The 20,488-nt window shown below is 53.6% G+C and overlaps 1 protein-coding gene across 7 annotated transcripts in view; it reads right to left on the bottom strand.

Annotated features, from left to right (window-relative positions):
* Positions 1-20,488, bottom strand: part of Grip2 (glutamate receptor interacting protein 2) — an 81,757-nt gene that overhangs the window by 16,535 nt on the left and 44,734 nt on the right. For all 7 annotated transcript variants that reach the window (XM_036180659.1, XM_036180662.1, XM_036180663.1 and 4 more), the window contains exons 2-12: positions 8,574-8,654; positions 8,245-8,380; positions 7,404-7,549; positions 6,675-6,761; positions 5,972-6,047; positions 4,898-5,043; positions 3,971-4,118; positions 3,714-3,883; positions 2,909-3,031; positions 2,436-2,579; positions 236-422 (exon numbers count right to left, since the gene is read on the bottom strand). In XM_036180659.1, coding sequence (XP_036036552.1) covers positions 236-422; positions 2,436-2,579; positions 2,909-3,031; positions 3,714-3,883; positions 3,971-4,118; positions 4,898-5,043; positions 5,972-6,047; positions 6,675-6,761; positions 7,404-7,549; positions 8,245-8,380; positions 8,574-8,654 — 1,444 coding nt within the window. The remainder of the gene's footprint in view (positions 1-235; positions 423-2,435; positions 2,580-2,908; positions 3,032-3,713; positions 3,884-3,970; positions 4,119-4,897; positions 5,044-5,971; positions 6,048-6,674; positions 6,762-7,403; positions 7,550-8,244; positions 8,381-8,573; positions 8,655-20,488) is intronic.

Below are 20,488 nucleotides of genomic sequence, written 5' to 3'. Positions count from 1 at the left end.
GAGTCCCAGAGGCAGATAGGCAGACAGGGCTTACATACTGTGTAACTCTAGGCAAGGACAGCAACTCCTCTGAGCCTCCCCTTCCTTAACTGTAAAATATGGCTGGGGATGGGGCCAATATGGTGATTAAGAAATGTATCTTTGTGAAGCTAGGGCCTATAGTATAGTGGTGACTCAGTTTCCCCAATGGACTAGAGCTCCCCAAATTGCAGGCCCACAGAGGCAGTAGGCTCACCTCTCAGCAGGACTGTCAGGTTCAATAAAGCGCACCAACGGTGGAGAGGACAGGGTCTCGGTGGCGAAGATGCCTCCCTGGAGCTGGAGGCCGAAGCCGCTGAGGGGGTCTCCACAGAGCACAACTTCCGTGGTCTCCGTATGAACAATCTGCCCGCCTGGCCCTACAGTGCTGGAGGCCAGTGACACTATGGGACAAGAGGGTTTGATGCTCAGATGAACACCGGTGAGGCCTTCTGAGCTGCCCACTGAGAGTCCCCGAGAGGTCCAGGAGCCAGAGTGGCAGGTAAGCAGGAGTCCTGGGGCCACCCGGAATGGGCCTGGGTTTCTTTGTCTGTATAGGGGCAGTATGGCGTCTACCCTGCACGAGCAGTGGCTAAGAGAAATGGCATTAGGGACTGTGATTTTGTAAGATAGAGGTTCTAGATGTCTGTACTATTTATTATATTACAAAACCCCCTTTATCCATAGGACATGTGTTCCCAGACCCCAGGAAATTCCTGAAGCCATGAATAGTACCGAAGCTTACAGGTACCCTAGACACCCACCCCTCCCTCTGCCCCATGATGAGGTTTCACCTACAAACAAGCCTCAGGAAGATAGAGATTAACTATAGCCAATTATAAAATATAATTATTATATCAGTATATTCTCAAAAAATTACCAGAATCACTACTGTAGCACCTTTTGTTTAGTTTTGAAATGGGGTCTCATGTAGCTCAGACTGGCTAGGATCTTTCTGTGTAGCTGAGCATGACCTTGAACTTCTGACCTTCCTACCTCCCCATCCTAGATGCTAGGATTACAGGCATGTATCACTTTGCCCGTTTATTCAGTACTGAGGGTAAAACTTAGGACTTCATACATGCTAGGAAAGCAGCTGACAGTCTGAGTTACATCCCTAGTCCCATGACTATTGCTCTTTGGGAATTATGCAGTAAAATAAGTATCACCTGAGCAGCGGACGCCAGCCAATCTGACCAGCAGAGACGATGATACAGAGTGATTGACAGTTGAGTAGCATGTACATGATAGATGTGATGGGCAAACACGCTGTTCACATCCCAGAATGGACCAAATGGTGCAGATATAAGCTTTTCCTGCACTGCTCAGAACAGTGTACGATTTAAAGCATATGGTCCATTTCCAGACTTGTCTATTTAATATTTTCAGATTGTGGTTGACTGTGGGTAACTGAAATTTAGGAAAGTAAAGCTGGATTGGGGCAGTGCTGTACTTGTGCTCTATAGTCTACATGCCTCTTTCCTTTGCAATAGTTTTATTTTTTAAGATTTATTTTGGGGTTGGGGATTTAGCTCAGTGGTAGAGCGCTTGCCTAGCAAGCGCAAGGCCCTGGGTTCAGTCCTCAGCTCCGGAAAGAAAAAAAAAAGATTTACTTTATTGTTTTCGATTATGTACATGTGTACATGTCTGTGTGAGGTGTGTGTGAGGTGTGTGTGTGTGTGTGTGTGTGTGTGTGTGTGTGCGCGCGCGCACACACGCGCACAGAGGCCCGAAGAGGGTGTCAGCTCCCCCTGGAAGTAGAGTGACAGGGGACTGTGAGCTGCCTGCCATGGGTGCTGAGAACTGAGCTTGGAATCTTTGCAAGAGCAGTGAATGTTCTTAACCACGGAGACATCTCTCCAGCTCCTGTGACAGCGTTGTTGATAAGCAGTCCCTACATAACAGCTATCACCCATCCAGTGTATAATTGGATGGCTTAAAGCATTCCCATTCCCTCCCAAAGGAACTCCTAGCCATGTGTGGTGGTGCATGGCTGAAACCTCAGCACCTGGGGAGGTTGAGGCAGGAAGACTATGAATTCCAGGTCAGACTGGACCACATAGTGAGACTTTGCCTCAAAGCCAGAAAAAGAAAGGAATCACACTGTCTCCTCACCCATTGCCCCAGAACCTGCATCTTGCCCCAGGCAGTCTATCCTCAACCTATTTCTGTCCTTGTGGGTTTCCCTGGACACATCACAGGAATGAGCTTATGTGGCCCTTGGTGACAGCCATCACTTCAGAGGCTCCTGTCACAGCCGGGACTCTACAATGTGTGGCCAGACCACACCCAGGTGGCCAGCGTGAGCCTTGCTTGTTGAATTCCATCCCTCACCGGAACTGGCACACGACCCCGAGTTTCACCCCAGCCCCATCCTCGGCCACTCTGGTGCCCCACGGGGATGGCCTCCAGCTTACAAGAACTCCTGTGCTCTTTCCTTCGCTGCCTCCTCCGCCCCGCTGTTGTCCTGGGGCTCATGGGTCCTCGGGGCAGGGTGCTGGCGTTGGCACAGGGAAAGGCGGGGTTCACGGTTGGTGAGGAGAAGGGAGTTGAGGACAAGGCTGGGGAGATCAGAGCACATCCCTGTGAGCCCCAGCAGGGTCCTAGTCACTTGGCACTGGGGTGGGGTGGTGTTGGAGAACCACACAGCCACATGGACAGAGACAGGCATCCCCACGCCCCTTCACCAAAGTCCCTTACTGTGTGACCTTGGACAGGTCTCTCCTGCTCTGGGCCTCCCTGACTAGGATTTCCACAGGCCTCTAGGGATAGGCTGAGTGACAAGGGGCAGCCCTCAGCTCCAAGGTCAGCTTCCTCCCTGTACAACAGACACTGCCCACCAGGAAGGGGTACCAGGACAACGGCATTGCTGCAGCAGCGGGTACATTACATCGGCTCTGGTCCTGGCCTCCAGGTGCCCAGGTGGGGGGCCTGCAGTGGCTTGGCCTTGGGCTGTGGCAGGAGGGGACACAGGGGTCCCAGCGGTGCAGCTGCTCGTTCCTCTGTACTCTCACTGCGGCAGTGGGAAGAGGAAGGTGTTGCTGATGTCTGGAGCCGTTCAGAAGAACTGTCCCCACACACCAACGGTGAGATCCAAGAACTTTGCACTGCCCAAGCTAGCGAGGCACAGAACACCCTGCTCACGTGCACTGCCACCCTGTGTGCCAAGCACTATGCCCAGGCACCAGTTGCAACGACAGCCAGTTGCAATGACAGGCAGGAAAGCCAGGCCATGGGCCCAGAGGGTCCCGGCCCAGTCTACCCACAGAAGCCCTTCTGGAAAGACACTGGGGCATAGCAGGCTGGCGGTGCTCACGAGGCCCCTTAAACTTCTGCAGCAGCATGGAACCCCGTGGCGCCGGAGATTGGCTGCCCTCAGTCCCTGCTCCAAGCTCCACTCTTGGTTAAATAAAATGCGACGTGCAGAGTGTCTGCCTCCTCAGAAAGAATCCCTAGGGCTTCCAGCAGGGCCTTAGCAGACACTAAGTTAACAAAGCCCAGCATGGGCCCCCACATAGTCCTTCCCTCAGCCTCTGCAGCCTCAGTTTCCCCTACCAAGTGTGGCAGGCGGTTAGCTTGCTAGCGTCCCACGGTTCTCCTGTCTGCTCAAGGCTTCCATCCTGGAACTCTGGTGCCTCAATTACTTTCCTCATCCCATCCCAGGGTTGGGTCCCCAGACCTGCGGAGGTGCCTACCTGCCTCTGGGGGCTTCAGGGGCCGACGACTCTGGGGTGCAGGCAAGATCTCCAGCCGCACTTTCTCAGTCACACTGGCCAGGAGCTTGGTGGCCTCCACCAGTGAGCAGTGTTCTGTGCTGGTGCCATCAATGGCCAGGATGTGGTCTCCAGCATGCAGGGCGCCACTCCTGCGGGACAGGGACACAGAGGGGCTGCTGATCCAGCAGACAGAGCCCCAGGCTGCCTCTGCCCTGCACACCCCTGCCTCGCCTCACCTGTCCACCACGCTGGCTGGCTTGATGCGGTCGATGGTGATAGCCGGCTTGTTCCGGTGGGAGCCAGTGGTGAGAGAGATCCCCAGGGCAGATCCTGGAGTCTTGGCTATTTCTACCACCAATGGGCCTGAAGCATTGGCCACAGTGTCTGGAATGACCGGGAGGGGAAAAAAGAATCACAGGAAGTAAACATGCTTCCTGTCCCACCTGGACGAGCCCTGCTGTCCTTTAACCCTTACTGCCTAGGGAAGGGGTGGTACGGAGGGGAAGAGGTACATACAGCCGCCAGCAAAGAAGGCCAGACCTCCATCGTATCTCAGAAACATGCCCTATCTGCACCCCAAGCATCTTGGTCTCACATCAGCTCTCCATGAGGTGGCTAGTCACTTCCTGTAGCCCCTACAGTGCCTTCTACCTCCACCCCTTCTGTCCTGGCTTCTCCCCACTCAGTCATCTGCTGCAGCCAGGCTGACCCCCTCACTCAGGGCAAACACTCCTGTCCCAGGGCCTTTGTACTTACACTCCATCCTGCCTCGAGCTTCCCCAAAGGTGGTTCACTCCTGCACTTCATGCCCTGGTTAGAACCTATGCCCCAGGATGCATGCGTGTGTGTGTGTGTGTGTGTGTGTGTGTGTGTGTGTGTGTGTGTGTGCGCGCGCACTGTTGCTTCCCCTCTCTCTTTGCTCTTTTCTCTGTCATCAAACATACATTAACTTACCTAGTGTGCTAACTGACATTCCCTCCCCACAAGACCAGAGACTTCACCTGTATTGTTCCTACAAGATCCCCAGTGAAATCAGGAGAGGCATGACCCAGTCAAGAGGCTCAGAGAGGCTGAGGTACTGGCCTAAGATCACATAGCCTTTGTAGTACTGAACATCTGGGACCTCCTCCTGCCCCAGCCCTTACCCTCAGACTCCAGCATACCTGGTGTGGCCACGTCATACTCCACCTGGAAAAGAGCCTCGTGGCTGCACTGCTGAAGGGTGGCTATTGCAGTAGCGTGGCTGGCCCCATGCAGAGGGATCCCATCTATGCTGAGCAGTCTGTCACCCACCTTCAAGGAGCCCTCCCTGTGGGGAAGGTGAAAGCCCGGTCAGCTGAAGGACACAGCAATGGGACAGTGTGTGGAGGGAAGCCCGAGGGAGTTGGGGCTGAACAGACAGAAAGGGCAAGTAAAATGTACAGGCCCCCTCTGATGCCCTCTGCCCTCCAGTATGTCTGAGCAGGGTTCTTCAAGGCTGCTCACTCACTTCCTGCACCAGATGTAGAAGAGAGCACCATAGCCCAGAAAGAGTGGCTGGGGACACACAGCATCAGAGAAGGGGTGGTCTATGGGTCCCATGGTGCCCACTGTGGAGTCTCCTCCCATTGTCCCCACCCCAATTTTCCAGTAGTGACTCTGGCCTAGTGACAGATGAGCTTGGGAAAGAACTCAGCAGGGCTCCAGTTTGGGCCCAGTCCCTGCCATGGAATGTCACCCCTGACAGGTGCCAAAGCTATTCCAGGAGGTTCTATGAATAGCCACTCACGCAGGGCCTCAGACCAAGGATGAATTTAGATCTACAACAAGCCTGGTCCAGGCTTCTCTTAAAATGGTCAGTAGTCTCCTGCTCAGAGGTCAAGGGTGAGGGGTCAGGGCACAGGGGCAGGGCCTGGACATATTCCGATCCCACACCCTGTCCTCCTGGCCCTGATGGGCTGAGCCAGGCAGTACTGGGTCATAAGAGGTTTTCACACAGTCCCAGCGAGGGCCATTCACATGGCCCAGAGCGCTTTGCCATAGGCTGAGTCAGGAGGACCCTGGAAAGCCAGGCAAGCTGGGGTCTCTCCTAGTCACCTCCATGAAATCCCTGAGTGACTCTGGGCAGGTTGTCCCCTCCTGGCCTCCATCTCCCATCTGGGAAGTGATGTGAAGATGTAGAGCCTCAGAGGGCCACACAGTGTCCACATGTCTACATGTCAAGTGGCTAGGGGATACAGATGCTTCTGCAGGCTCACCTGTCTGCTGGGCCACCAGGTCGCACGTAAGTCAGGACCAACGGGCGGGATTTGTGCAGGTCCTCGTGGGCACCTCCTGGACAGAATTCAACAGGAAGCAGGAATCACTTACCCACTGTTCCTCTGGTAAGTAAAGTCCTTGGTACCAGCCCAGGCGGCCTGCCTTGGCACAGGTGGAATGAAGGCTAGGAAACACAAATCCTCTCCAATAATGGGTGTCTCCTGTGATCTCATCCTCTCTTCCCTTTTGCCCTGGTTACTCAGTAACTCCAAACTTGGTTATGAACGTGCCACAGCTTTCCCCCATCATTTCTTCTGTTGGCCCCATCAGCCATGCACGCATCACTGCTTCTCACAACTGTCCATTTCATGTTTGACTCAGTGCTCCAGGGTCCTTTAAGGTCCTAAGCAGGGCTAGTGAGATATGGTTCAGGTCAAGAGCCTTGCTGCCCAGCCTGACAACCTGAGTTTGATACAGAGGATCCATACATACCGTGAAATGAGAGAACTGTTTCCCTACAGGTTGTCCTCTGACTCTTAGACACATGTCACGTTGCATACATGCACAGACATGAAGTTAAGCAAACGGATAAAGTCCTAAGAAAAACGTATGTCTCACTCGCTAATGTGACACAGAACACACAGGGATTCTCAATGCCCTTGTTCTCGTCATCTCAACTCCAAGGATGACTGTCACACTAACCTCTGAGGACAAAGCCAAAGCTATTGCCTTCCTTGTAGAGGGAGACATCCACCGTCTTAGAAATGATCCTCGGGTTGTTTTCAGGAGCTATGGAGAAATGGAGGCCTCCTTTGAGTCTCTCTGCCACATCTCTGTGCTGGTCAGTGTGCCCAAGGCTTGCTCCAGGAGAACCAAGTGACCAGTCCTAGAGTCACAGCGACAGCTGACCTCTCTACTTTACAGGCAGAGGAAGTGAGGGGTGCTGGGAGGTCCTCGTCTCTACCCGCACCTAGTCCACCACAGACAGTGGAGAGGACCTGACCATGCTCATGAAGGCCACAGCCGGGCACAGGATAGGGTGAGACTGGGGCCTAGGCCAGGCTTGCTTCCAGTCACTCGAGTGAACTCTTCAGACCAGCTTTGAACATTCAGAGCTGGGAGAAGCCCTAGGCCACTGTGCTCAGTGCAGGGCAGTGGGGTCAAGAGCAATGGGGCAGGGAGCAGGTTATGCAGTCCATATCCCCAGACCTTCCTTTCTATCCAACTCTGCAAAATGACAAGTTATGAGCAGGGTCCCACCACCACCTGGTGACAACATAGTGTATGCATGCCCTAGCATGTGTGGCCAGTTTCCAGACATCACCCACCCTGTCTAGGTGATCCCCAACCCCCCTAGGCCTGGGCAGGGAGGCAGCTGTGTCCCCCCATGCCTGAGGCAGTGGACAGAGTTCCCCGTCCAAGGGCACCCACCGGGCGGGGGCAGCTCATACTCCACCTCCAGCACCACGCGCTCGCCCACATTCTTCAGCAGTGTGATGATCTCGTCATGTCGGAGCCGGGTCAGATGGATCCCGTTCACTGAGCGGATGTAGTCACCCACATTCAGTAGATCACTCCTAAAGCAAGAAAGCCAGAGTCTGAGTTGGGACCAATGCTACCCTCTGGGTACCAACATTCATACCGCCCTCCCCCGGGATCCTCAGAGAGCTGAGACTCAGAGTCCTTCCTTTGTCCAGGGCCACACAGCAAGGGGGTAGGATAGTACCTGTTTAACCAAGGCCAGCTGTGACACCCAGAACTTCCCAGACTGGCCCACTGTGTTGGCCTGGTACAGCACCATGCTGACATCTGTGACCATTCTGCATAAACCCAAGGAACAGTCATAGTGTCCCATCCACTGCTCTTCTCTCAGTTTCTTCCCATGGTCCTTTGAAGCCCTTCTGATTGGTTCACTAGGACACTTGGGCCAACTTCCAACCCTTGTTATCTAAGGAAACATCCAGGACAGTGTGTACAGGGCACTACCTTAGTTGGAAGCCTGGAGGGCTTCCTGGAAGTAGTGACTTCTGTGTTACATACAGAGAGATGAATGGGAGTCTTCCAGGAGCGTGCTTTGGGGGGACAGAGGAAGTGGCATGGAAGCGTTCATGGCCTTGCCTGCCTGGGGTGCTGCGGCCACAGGGGAAGAGAAGGAAAGAAGCTGGGCCTTGAATCAGCCTTTTAGAGGCTTCCCTGTGGTGGACATCAAGCTTTTTCGCGTACCTGTGTCCCCATGGTCCCCATGCCCAGTGTACTGCCCCACACCTCTCACCTGGCTGCCAGGCCCCCAGGTCTTAGATTGGAGACTCTAGGCTTCCCATCCTTGTCGGTCCCTCCTGAGATAGTCAGGCCCAGAGTGCTGCCCTCACGCTTGATCAGCTCCACCATGGTGATGCCCCGGAACTCCTCTGTAGACAGACAGGAAGATGAGCAGGCAGTGCCCACTCTGGGACTAAGACTGGGGAGGCTAGGGCCGGGAAGGCGGCACTCAGCCACTTTCCTCCTGGTGACGTCACCCTCGACCAGTTAGTGGTAGTGCCTACACTTCATGAGTCAATGGAATTCTCAGGGCAGAGCTCAGCAAAGCGGGATCTACCATACCTGGAATGCTCTGGCGGCGGCACACCAGGGCCCCATCAGCCCCCGCTGAGTCCTTACCCCCCTTTGAGTAAGGCCCATCGTCTGTGGGAGAAAGAGAGAAATTGGAATCAGAAGCTGGCCCAGGCCCCACTTCATTCCACTTGAGGAACTAGGTCATTTACTTCATGCCATTCACCAGTTATACCTAGTATCCGGTCAAGATGTCCTGGGGCTGTCTTCGGGGTTAAGAATGCTTGGGTAAGGATCCCCACATCGGGAGCTTCTCAGCCAATCCATGGCTGAGCATCTGACATGCCCATGTCACAGTCCATATTGTTATCATGGGTAATGTTACCCCACTATCCGGAAAGAGAGCTAAGGCTCAGAGAGGGAGAACTCATGTTCAGGATCACACAGCTGGGGGGTTATGACCTAGCTTAGAACCCAGACCTATTGGCCCTGCCCCAGGATCTAGATGCATACCTGGTGGGGCAGGCACTTACCACAGTTTTTGTGAGCAGGCCTGGCCAGTGCTTCTGTGTGTGTGTGTGTGTGTGTGTGTGTGTGTGTGTGTGTGTGTGTGTGCATGTTAATGTTTTACAGATTATAAACCCCACTTATGTGTAAGCCCACCAACCTCAGCTTTACTGGAAGAAAAATCTCTCCCATTGCATCATCAGCCTCTCTCTCTCTCTCCCTCTCCCTCTCCCTCTCTCTCTTTCAAAATGCTTAGCAGATGGACTGGGGCCTGCCACTCTCTTCTCAGATCCTTACCACCCCTCTCTCATTTCCTGTCTCCTTATCTTCCTGGGATGTGTCTCATCTGCACAGACATTTGTCTTTGGGGGATTTTTTTTAAGAGTTATTAGAGCACAGTGTGGTGGAACATGTTGTAACCCCAGCACTCCAGAAGTAGAGAGAGGTTAGGAGCTCAAGGTCATCCTCAACTATATAGTGACTTCAAGGCCAGCCTGTGCTATGAGGCCCTCAACAAAACAAAACAAAGAAACACCCCATCCCAATATTTCAAATATAAAGAAAATACAGTCAGCCCTCTGTCTCCACACCTGCAGATGCAACTATGAAAAAAAATGTTCAGGAAAAAAATGTTCCTATACTGAACATGCCCAATCTTCTTTTCTTCTTCCATGAATCCCTAAGCAATGCAGGTCAGCAGCTGTGACCAACATGAACATTGTGATGGGCATTTTAAGAAAACTAGAGATAAGGTAGCTTAGTTATCCCTCAGTTATCCACCGGGATCAGATCTCCCAGCCCCTGAAAAACCCAGGTCTGCAGATTCTCCAGTCCATTCATAAAATTATTATTTACACAGATAGTACCTTCTGACCCAAACTTCTGGGTAACACAATATTTAAGATGATGGGGAAAACAGATTTGTGTACGTTCAGTACAGCCCAGTACAAATATCTCCTGACAATTTTTATGTGTGGTTGGTTGGCCCACAGCAGAGGGGACAGGCAGTACAGAAAGCTGACCGTCCTTGGAATGCACACAGGTGACATACAAAAATAACGTTATTTTAGGAATGTGATCTAAGCTTTGTGGCTTTTGTTATTCAAAGGCCTTGGAAGCATCTCCCCTTGAACACCCGGGGACAACCCAGCCCAGCAGCACCTGAGTAACCCAGAAACTCTAGTGGCTCAGTGGCCTGCACTGGCCTGGGAGGGCTGTGCCTTTCCCTGTCTGCTAACTGATGGCCTCCACCCCTTCCCAGGCTCACCCACACCTGGGTTTCTGAGGTCTGAAGTTGCAGGGTATCCAGATCACCGTCCCTGTGGTGAAGGCACTGCCTCCCCTTCCCACAGGACCCTTGTTGTACACAGTCCCTTCTCTGGACTTTGCTCTTCTCACAGCTGCCCCAGGGGGAGGGAGGTGAGACCTTCACGTCCCCCGACAGATAAGGAAACTGAGGCTCAGACTGGCAGTGCCAAGGTAGACTTTGCACCCCCATCCCCACCCCATGGCTCAGGACCTCTTGACCAGGCTGTATACCATGCTCCATCAAGCCGCCTTCTTCTCAGCACCCGACTGACATCCATTAAGAGGGCGGAGCTCCCTGTGCTAGCTGAGGAGAGGTCATCCTTCCCAGCTTCCCACTCCTTCCTCAGACCTCACTTGACCCTGCACATGCCCCCTGTGTCTCCCTCAAACAAGTCCAGCTCAGAGCAGAAAGGCCCATCCTTCTAAGTGGATTGTGCCTGCCATTCGACAGCTGGAGAGAGGTATCTTCTCTCTAAGCCTTGGGGCTGGTGTCAGACAGAAGTCACGGTACCCATGCAGGTGGCAAAGGCCACTTACCTCATCCCAGCTAGGTCTTGCTATATTAGGGGTCAGCCTGGGCTAATCAGTCTAAGAAAAGACAGCTTGGACTATCCAGGGCTCAGTGAGTTTTTCAACCTCTACTCTACTGCCTTTTTTTTTTTTTTTCTTTTTTGGAAGAGGGTCTTTTTATTGTAGGGAGGTTCACAGCACCCCGGTCTCCATTTCCAGACATCAATAGATCCTGAGGCAGTCAAAAATGGTTCCAGGAATTACCAAGTGTTCCCTGAGGAAGCCACATTAGCCTCCACTGAGGACCACTGTTCTATGATCAGGGACATGCTCAGCCTACATACGGGAAAGGCTTGGCCAGGGTCAGGGCCACAGCTCAACTGAGGCCTATGGAAACCTTCATCATCTTTAGTCTAACCCATGAGAAACTGTTGGGGTTCCCCATTTACTCTGCCGAGTGGGCAGGCTCCCTTTGCTTCCCCCCAAACCTGGTAAATAATCAGTTAAACAGCAGTTAAAGTGAGCAGTATTTTTAGGGCTCCTGGAGTGGGGTCCTCAGCAGCTCTGTGTTCACCCTCCTCCTCAGACCCATGTTCACAGCCACTGCTGATGCAGGCAACACACCATTTAGTATAATGCCTCCCGTTACTGCTCCCTCGTACATCCTTCATTATCTCCAACAAGACGTTTCTGAGCTAATAAAATTAGAAAGGCTGCGTTCCATCAGCAATGTGGCACAGATGTCTCTGGTATTTCACCAGGACGATTCTGAAATTGAAATGTGTCTTATCCCGGGCAAATCAGATCCTGCCTCATAGGCTCTCTCCCTCTTGGACTGTGCTAGGGAGATGAGAGATAAGATTCAAGGATTATGTGTCTGTGGGGAAGGGTATGAGGGCCTGTATTTCAAGGAAACTCATCCAAACCAGAGCAGTGACTCCTTTGTAACACATCCCCGAATACCTGTGGGTTGACGGTGGAGATTTGAACCCTGAAGATAAAATAGAAACAACAGGGAACTGAAGGTCAAGCATCCCCAAATGCTGCTCTCAGCAGCATGGGCTGGGCAAGCTAGCTGCTGAAGGAGGGGACCACGTTCCTAGAGGGTCCCTGTGGTGTCTTTGCAACACATCTTTAAAGATGACTCTCCCTGCTTTTTTCATCCTAATATTCAGATCTTGTCCAGTGCTGAACTTGGCCATGGTAACTTTCATAGGGCAGCTAAGTCACATGGGTCCTCTTGTTGGAACACTGAGTAGCCTCAACTTCATACAAATCCTGCTAGCCTTGGGCTCCGGCTGCCAGCTGTGCAGGTCCAGGTTTTGATGGGATGTTACAAGCAGGTCAATGGCATTGTGCATGGAGTCAGTAAACAGACTGAGGAGACGGTTCAATAGATAAAGTGCTTGCCACACAAGCATGAGAACCCGAGTTCGGGTCTCCCAGAACTCACATAAAAAGCCAGGCATGTGCACATGTCCATATGCTCATGTGCATGTAAGCGCGCACACGCGTATACACACACACACACACACACACACACAGAGAGAGAGAGAGAGAGAGAGAGAGAGAGAGAGAGAGAGAGAGAGAGAGAGAGAGAGAGAGAGAGAGAGAGAAAGAGAGAGAGAGAGGGAGAGGCTTTTGAATTTAAGACCCCCCAGTCATATTCAGAGTCACCCATAAGGAATGGATGATATCTCCCGATGCATTTTCAGGGGGAACATCATGCCTCCCCCCAACCCAGGACAACCTTGGGATGGGAGAGACCAAGGCAGAATTCAAACCAAGAACCAAAGCAGGGTCAGAACTGCCAACTGGCTGCATGCCTGAGCCTCTATTCTCTGCAGTGGGGGAGGTGTCTCCCTCACCGAGAACAGTGAGAAATTAGGGGACCACTTTATTTATAGATGCCTCCATGGGGTTTGGCCCCCAGCATCCTCCCTCAGGGAATATGTTCACATTCTCCTGGCCTCTTGTATTTTTTTTGGAGGGGGGTTCTTGGACCTGGTAATTACATACTTAGAGATGAAGGCTTTTCAAAAAACATCTTTCCCACCAATTTCAGCTGGAAACATGCATAAAAAAGCAGGGATATTTTTATCTGCATTTTCCTAGTCTCCTCCTTCCAGCAATGGCCAATTATGAGCACTACTTCAGTCAATCGGGGCTGTAGAAATTGCTTCAGAAGGAAATTCACTTCCGGGGCCCATGGGGAGTCAGGGCACAGGCCTGGACACCTGGTCCTGGCTGCTGCAACTAGGCAGGCGGAGGTGGGGGCAGTCCTTTTCCCTTTATGTTTCTCAGGCAAATCTTGCTGATCTGCCTTACATCTCCCTCCCTCTGCAGCCCCAGGGAGCTACTAAACTCTGACGAAGGGAAAAGGAAGCCCCACCCTTGCCAGGCTGCTGTGCCAGGATGCCGCCCAAGTGGAGTGCCAGAAAGGGAGCATGGGGCAGGGGGTGCTGTAAACTTAGCTGAGGCCTGGCATCTGCATCAGAGGCAGCTGAGCAAGCTGAAGATGAAGACCCCTTAGTGGGATCCATGTGTTCCCATGACAGCTGTATTAAAGTCCCCACTCCCAACCCTTAGTAGCCCACTTTCACAATTCCTGGAGAGTGGCTGCTTGGCATTACATCCCTGGCCAACCTTGATTTGACCACCAGAATACGGAAGGCATTGTTGGTATGCAGAAGGAAGGATAAACTTTGGAGTCAGGCCAGCTTGGCATACTGATAGACATGGGGAGAAACTGAGGCACGGAGAGGTTGACTATTGCCTCATGGCAAAAGATGGAACAAGCTTTGCCCCAGGCCTAGTTCTAAGAACTTCCAAGTCATTACCACTCAGTCCTCACCATAAGCCTGAGTCCAAAACACCACTGTCACTATCACGTGATAGATGGAGAAACCAAGGCACACAGAAGTTAAGGGAACCACAGTAAGGACACTCAGCTCCTAGATGCATTCAAGCTCAGGCCACACGGCTTCCCAGGGCATCTGGTCCTGCCCCCCATACCCCCTCCCTCTGAACATGATAACACCTCAGCAGCCCCTGGATCTCTCTGTTCAAAGAGACATTGGTCCACAGTGACACCACTATCCCTGCAGGGCTGGATGAGCACAGGGTTGAGATGTGGGCTTTGGTCTTCACAGCCAATAGGCCTCCAGGAAGCCAGCTTTCCATAGGCAGAGAGGCATGGGATGACAGATAAGACAGCCATGGTACAGTTTCAATGGTATGAGCCCAGCAGCCACACAGGAAGCCTCATTGTGCAGTGCCAAGGTAGCCAGAGGGAACAAGGATTGGCAACTCTGTTGGGCTCTTCCTTGGCCATGCAGCTGCAAACATCCACACAAGCTGTACTTCACTGAGAAACAAGGGGGCAGTCTCACTGGGGTCCCTGTGATGGGGAGACTGAGGCCACATCCTGGAACCAGGTGATCCTGACATAATGGGGAAACATCCTTCACTCCCATCTCTCTATTCCCTCCCCTAGCAAGAGCACCAAAGACCCCAAGAGAGGATGCAGGAAATGTTGGCTAGGTAGGGCAAGGCTCTTTGCAGCCATGACTAAAGTCGCATCTCCCTGTGCCTGGAAGACTTCCCAGACACCCACAAACCCCTTCTCTTACCTCCTGCAGTAACCTGATGAAATATCCCCTGGTCAGGGAGGCCATGCCATGGTCTATAGTACACGTACTCATCCCAACACTTCCTGAAGTCCCTACCAACTCTCCCCATCTTTTCCTCAGCACTCAACATTATCAGAAAGACCTCACTGTGCTTCAGGTGGGAGCAGGGGTGGGGGTAGGGCTGTCTAGCATTCTGTAAGCAACTAGCTTTTGAACTTTATCCCCATTTGTGGATGAGGAAAATGGCCATCAAAGAAGCATAATAAGTGGGCGGAGGCCAGGCATAGGAAGGGGTTGAGCCTGGGTGGAGCCCACCTCTCCCTGGCTCCAGGCTCCTGGCTGATCCCCAAGTGGGTGGCCTCCAAGGTTCCCCCATGGCCACAGCCCAGGCCTAGAAGTGGCTTCGATGAAGCCTCTGGGGAGGAGGGTGCCAACAGAGATCATTCATTGCGAATACACTCTGCCTCAATTGTCCCGAGCCTGCTGGGTGGCCAGTATTCACTAAAGCCTGGCAGCCCCTGGTGACAAAGACATCTTTGTGGTCAGAAGTCAGAGGACATGCCCATCCTTCGGGCAGTGTGATATGCTGGGATGGGCAGTGGGTGGGGCTCTCAGTCATTTTAGTCTGAATTAGGTCTACTGTATATGTCACATTCTCCATCTCATAGAGGCCCTAGAGGCTCCCAGAGAGAGCCTGGACAGTCCCAGGATGGAGCCTGAGGAAAGATCCACTGGGGTAGAGTCCATCCAGGCCAGAGAGAGCCAGGCTGCCGGCTCCATCAACCCCAATGCCAATTCCACTCTCACCCAGGCTTCAGCCACCACCCCACCCCACCTCTGCAGAGACCACCTGTTGGCTGCCTTCCCCAGCTTAGGAGAGGCCCTACAAGCAGGCCTGGGCAGTGAGAGGCCCCGAGGTTGCTTTAGCAATGGGCGTGGGATCTATGTTGGGCCCTGAGACTTTTGAGGGAACTATTGAAAACAGGCTCTCTGACATGAAGCTTGGCGGTCAAGAAGAAAGAACAGGGAACAGACCTTACCTACAGAGGAGCAGGGAGGGGATAAGGAAATACAGAACACTAGATCCTGCTGCTCCCAGAAGTCAGCTCATCCTGATGCAGGTGTGACTGTGAGGTCCTTTGACCTACAGAGGAGATTCTCAGGGTCTGAGGGGGAGTCAGGGAAGCATCAGAGTCGGAACTAGAGAGCCAAAGAGAGGCCCAGAGAGCTCGGGAGCTACAATCAGACTTCAGGCTTAGCCGCTGCCTCCTGGGAACTCAGGGCTTGAGGCAGGTCAGGAGAACACCAGAACACAGGCCCCACCAGAGGTGGAGGCCCAGAGGCCAGAAGATCAGGACACAGGCTGTGCCGGGTGGAAGCCTGAAAGCCATGAAGAGAGTCGGGTGAAAGCGCGGCAGGCTTGGACCTAAGCCAAGCACAGAAGTTGTACTATCCCTAACTCTGGCTGTTATGACTGAGGTGTCCCTAGAAGGAGACCTATGGTGCTCAGTGGCACCAACCCTGGAAGCTGTGGAGGGGTGTGTAGACTGTGGAAGGAATTGGGAGCATTGTGGAAGGAATAGTGACCCTAAGGCACAGAGAGCAGGGTGACCCACACTATTGGGGGGGGGGGCAGGTGTCAGGCTGGCTCAACAGGCTGAAGTTAGGAAACAGACAGATGGACAGAGACCGGGATCACTGTACTCACCCCCCCTGCTCCTCCCCAGACACTACAACCACCGCCAGGGAATGTGACAGCTGGTCCCTGCCCCTCATCTGAGTTCCAGAGCCCAGGGCTCCCAGAAACCCTGACCTACCCTGGCCCCAGGGGAGGCTCAGTCCCAATGGACAGCCCCATGCTCCCAACAATTGGCAGGAGGGGCAGCCTCCCCAGGTCTCTGGCTGAACACCCTGTAACCTGTGCCCCAGGGACAGCCCTGGGAGACAGCCTTCCAGTGACAGGCCAGCTCCAGAGCAGACAGCCCTCAGCACCTGTCTGGCTAGGGATCCCATGCCCCCTTTCCCACTCAACTTCCAAAGTCCCTATCCCCTAAAGTGGCAGCCCCATTCCTACCATCCAGGCTCCCCTCTGTAGTACCCAGCTGGTGTGGTGTCTGCATGCCCCACCTACCTGCCTCCGCAGGGCTGTCCCGGCTGAGCCCACACAGCATGTCTGCGGTCTCTGCACTGCCCACAGCTCCCAGCCACACACCAGGTCCCTCCCTCACCCTCCTGAGGAGGGGCCCAGGAGCTCCCTCCCACTGGCTGGCATAGTCCACGCACTGCAGCCCGCTCTCTACTTAAAGGGGACAAGGCTTCCATCACTGTAGCTCCAAGATGAGTATCTGAGACCCCTTCAGCCCCGGAACGTGTGGCAGCACCCAGGCTCCTAGAAGAGCATGACCCTGGGTCCTTCCACAGTGTCCTGGACACAGGGTTCTGCTCCTAAAGTCCCCCAGGGCTTTGGCCAATGACTGTCCTTTCCTGGGTCTCAGTTTTTACATGTGGAAAGAAGGACAGGACTTTCTAAAACTTTATTCTTGTAAGGAACCAATTTCAGCAGGACCCGCATGGGCATCTAGTCATAAGTCACAAAGTACAGCCATGCATCCCCATGGGCACCTCTGCAGGTGTTCACAGTCCTCCCAGGCCCCTGGCACTGATGCCCTTCTTCTCTCTACTTCACTTTCTCTCTGGAAGGTGGGGCGTAGGGACTATGACCCCAACAGCCTACTATACACAGTGTTCACAAGCATTACATGAAGTCTGAGTGTGCCAGGCTGAGGCTCTTCCACCTCTAAGTTTGATGGGCAAAGGCAGCTGGTCCTGGGCTGCAGTCACAGCTGCCAGGCTGCCCCTTGCCTATCCCAGCTGGGCTCCAATCCTGAGCACTGATAGGCCTCCTTCACTCAGGGCACAGGACCAACCAGGAAGATCCTAATGTGGCCCCAGGCCCCTTCCAGATGGGACAGCGGTACTCACTCATTGTTCCTGCCCCATCCCACTTTCCCAGGGCTACACATGGGTACTGAGAGAAGGGCAGAGTATAAATGATGCAAGGCACCAAACAGGGGCTAGCCACAACCTGTGCACTTGCACAGTGAATCCAGCTGAATGCAGCTGAGATTTCAATACAGCGTCCTCACTCCCAAGGGAAATCCTGGCTGCCCCGTCACTATGGAAGTCATATTATGCTCACAGGCTACCCCAGGCCAGCTCCTGTGGTACCTTCAGCTGAATCTATGTTCTCTGTCTACACGCTCACGTCTCTGGCCTGCTCTCACTCCTTAGGAGACATTCCTCATCAGGGAATCTTGAGTAGGGAGCAGAAAAAGGGTCCAGACACCGGGCAAGTTCTCTGGGCCAGCACTAAGGCCAAGGCCAAAGATCTAGGAGCATTGTGCAGCCAAGGGAGAGTTAGTGAGTCTGGAAAACATGGGCCTGAATCCCACCTGGGTGAGCCATACCAAGCTGAGAGAGCGCACAGGCTCCATGTGGCCCCCTGCCTGGAAATGGCTAGGAGAGACTGGCCATGAAGACGTGGGCCTTCACCAGGGCACAGTGGGGAGGAAGTCACCAGAGGCCCACTAGCAGAGCCTTTCCCTCTCCCTCCCGCCCCCCCCCCCGCTGCCCCATTTGTGGCCCCTCAAGGACAGAATGGCAAAAGATACACAAGCGTCTGGCGTGACGTCTGTTCTTTCTTTAAGAAAACATTTGTTCTCTTGACAGATGCGGTTAGAGAGCGATTCTGATTGGCAGTGGGAATCTCAGCTGCAGCTCTTCAGCTCTTGCTGCTCCTTTGGAATTTACTTTTGTGGCTGAGAAGCCCTTGGAAAGGTCACCCCATGGATTACCGGGAGAGCCTGTTGTGCTGGGCACTGGGGACTTGAGACAAGACCAGACAGGAAGGGAAGGAAACAGGTTCTGCCTCTGCCCTGCCCCCATCACCCCACCACACATTTTTATTTCCTTTTATCCATGCATATGTGAGGAAGTGACTGTTGGTCCACCTTGAAAAAAAGGGGGTCTAGATGTGAACTCTGACACAGAAAGGATAAGCAACTTTCCCAAGGTCACACAGCTGATCTGGGCGGAGCTGAGTCTCCGCCTCCCCGCGGGTCTGAGGCCTGGGACCACTCAGGATTTCAAGGGCTAGTAAAGAGGTCTGGAGGTGCAGATGATGAGCATGTAACTATCTGGAGCAACTGGGAAGAGGTTTTTGAGCCTGATTTTGAAGGATAAGTAGAAATGGGAAAGCAGGTACCATGTGAGCCTGTGAGCAATGTCTTTCCTGAAAGATGAGGGGGAAACAGCAGAGGGAGCCAGATGAGGTCTCTGAGGTCTCATTCCTCCAAAGTAAGGTCTGAGGGATGTCATCGTTCACACCACCACTGGGGACTTGCTAGAAGTGTGGCCTCTCAGGCCAAACCTATCTGTTAACAAATGCTTTGGAAGTCTAAGTTTGCTTTCCTCCCGCAGGCAATGGAGGTGCCACAGATGGTTGTAGGGAAAGAGGGTGAGAAATCTTTGCCAGGAACTCAGGCATCTTGGAACGCTGCTGAGAAGTTCCACCTGGGAGCCAAGGGCAGGCCAAGCTGCTTCTGGGACCTGCTCCAGCGACCACCCCTCTAGCCCAGTGCTGCCAGCCTCAGGGAGGCAGAGGAGAGGGAGACAGATTGGAGGGTAGACGCAGTAGGTGGGGGCCAGGCCTCCTACAGTTCCTAGAGATAGCATCTGACTTATCTGTGCTCAGATACACTGGACAGTGTGGGTAGCCTGGAGGGTGGCTGGACCACTGGGCTGGCAGAAGACTCTGTGTCTCCAAACCCAGAGGCTGTGTGTGATTATCAGGATGGTTTGCTCATTCAGCCTCTCTGGTCTTAGCTACCCAAGATGTAGAATGGTAGCATAAGCACATATCCCAGAGTCATACCACCAGGCTTGATGAGACGGGAACAGGGTTCCTCACAGGCACCCTGTCCCTGCAGGTGGGATGCTCCCTGGTGTCTTCATGCTGATGGACTCACAGGGTCCCCAGAGATCCAGGGGGCATGACCACGATAGCCAGCAATGGGACAGAAGCCTGGGGACTGGATTATGCCTTCTCCACTCTTGGGATTGCACTGTTACCCCACCAATTGCTGACCTACCTTGGACTCTGGGGACCAGCACAGTGAGGCCAAAGCAAGGGCTCCTTCCTTTGCACAAACCCCTGGCTCAGGTGCTTCATTCCAATGCTGACAACAGAGACACCTGCACTAATGGCTGGAGAAAGCATCCATCCATCACCTACCTGCCAAGCACCTCTCAGCAAGACTTAGACATGGACTAGCTGCTCTGCCTCAGGATGGTCAAGCTTCATTACCTGGGAGCTGCGAGTGGCCCCAGATGTCACACCTGCAAGGGGGAGAGTGGGACCCTGGAAGAGCTTTTCAGACTATGACAGGTCTGCTGTGGCAGGCTTTCCCTGTGGGGCTGGCCCCAGACCCTCCCTCCTCACAGGTCCCCTGTCCCTGCTGGTGGGATGTTCCCTGGTGCCCTCATGCTGATGGACTTCCCAGATGGGTCCCCAGAGACTCAGGGGGCTGTGACCTCAGTAGCCAGCAGACACCCCACCTACAATGGGAACCCGAGACCTAGAGGGGTCTTAGAGGCCCCCTCAGCACTGAGCTATGCCTGGCCCTTTGCCCTTCCTCTCACAGTCCAAGGCTGAATCCACTGTGACACAAGCAAGCTGTGTCCCCAAACCCACCCAGGCCTCTCAAGTGACAAGCGGAAATTAAGTCTGGCAGGGAGGAAGGCTGAGATGGCAATGGAGGACAGTGAGATAAACCCTTTATTGCTGTGGGCTTGAGTGGCTTCCTCCTCCTCCCTCCCCAAGCAGGGGGCAGCAGTTCCTGGCCTGGGGCCTCTGCATCACTCCTATTAAACACTTCCAGAAAGTGGGGACTCTGGGGGACGCAGAGGCCAGCCTGCCATTCTGCCTGTCACAGGGGAAGAGAGCTGAGG

The sequence above is a fragment of the Onychomys torridus genome, chromosome 3 (assembly GCF_903995425.1).
Source record: "Onychomys torridus chromosome 3, mOncTor1.1, whole genome shotgun sequence".
In the NCBI taxonomy this organism is placed as follows: domain Eukaryota; kingdom Metazoa; phylum Chordata; class Mammalia; order Rodentia; family Cricetidae; genus Onychomys; species Onychomys torridus.
The sequence above is the reverse complement of the archived record's forward strand: the minus strand, read 5'-3'. Positions and strand labels throughout refer to the sequence as shown.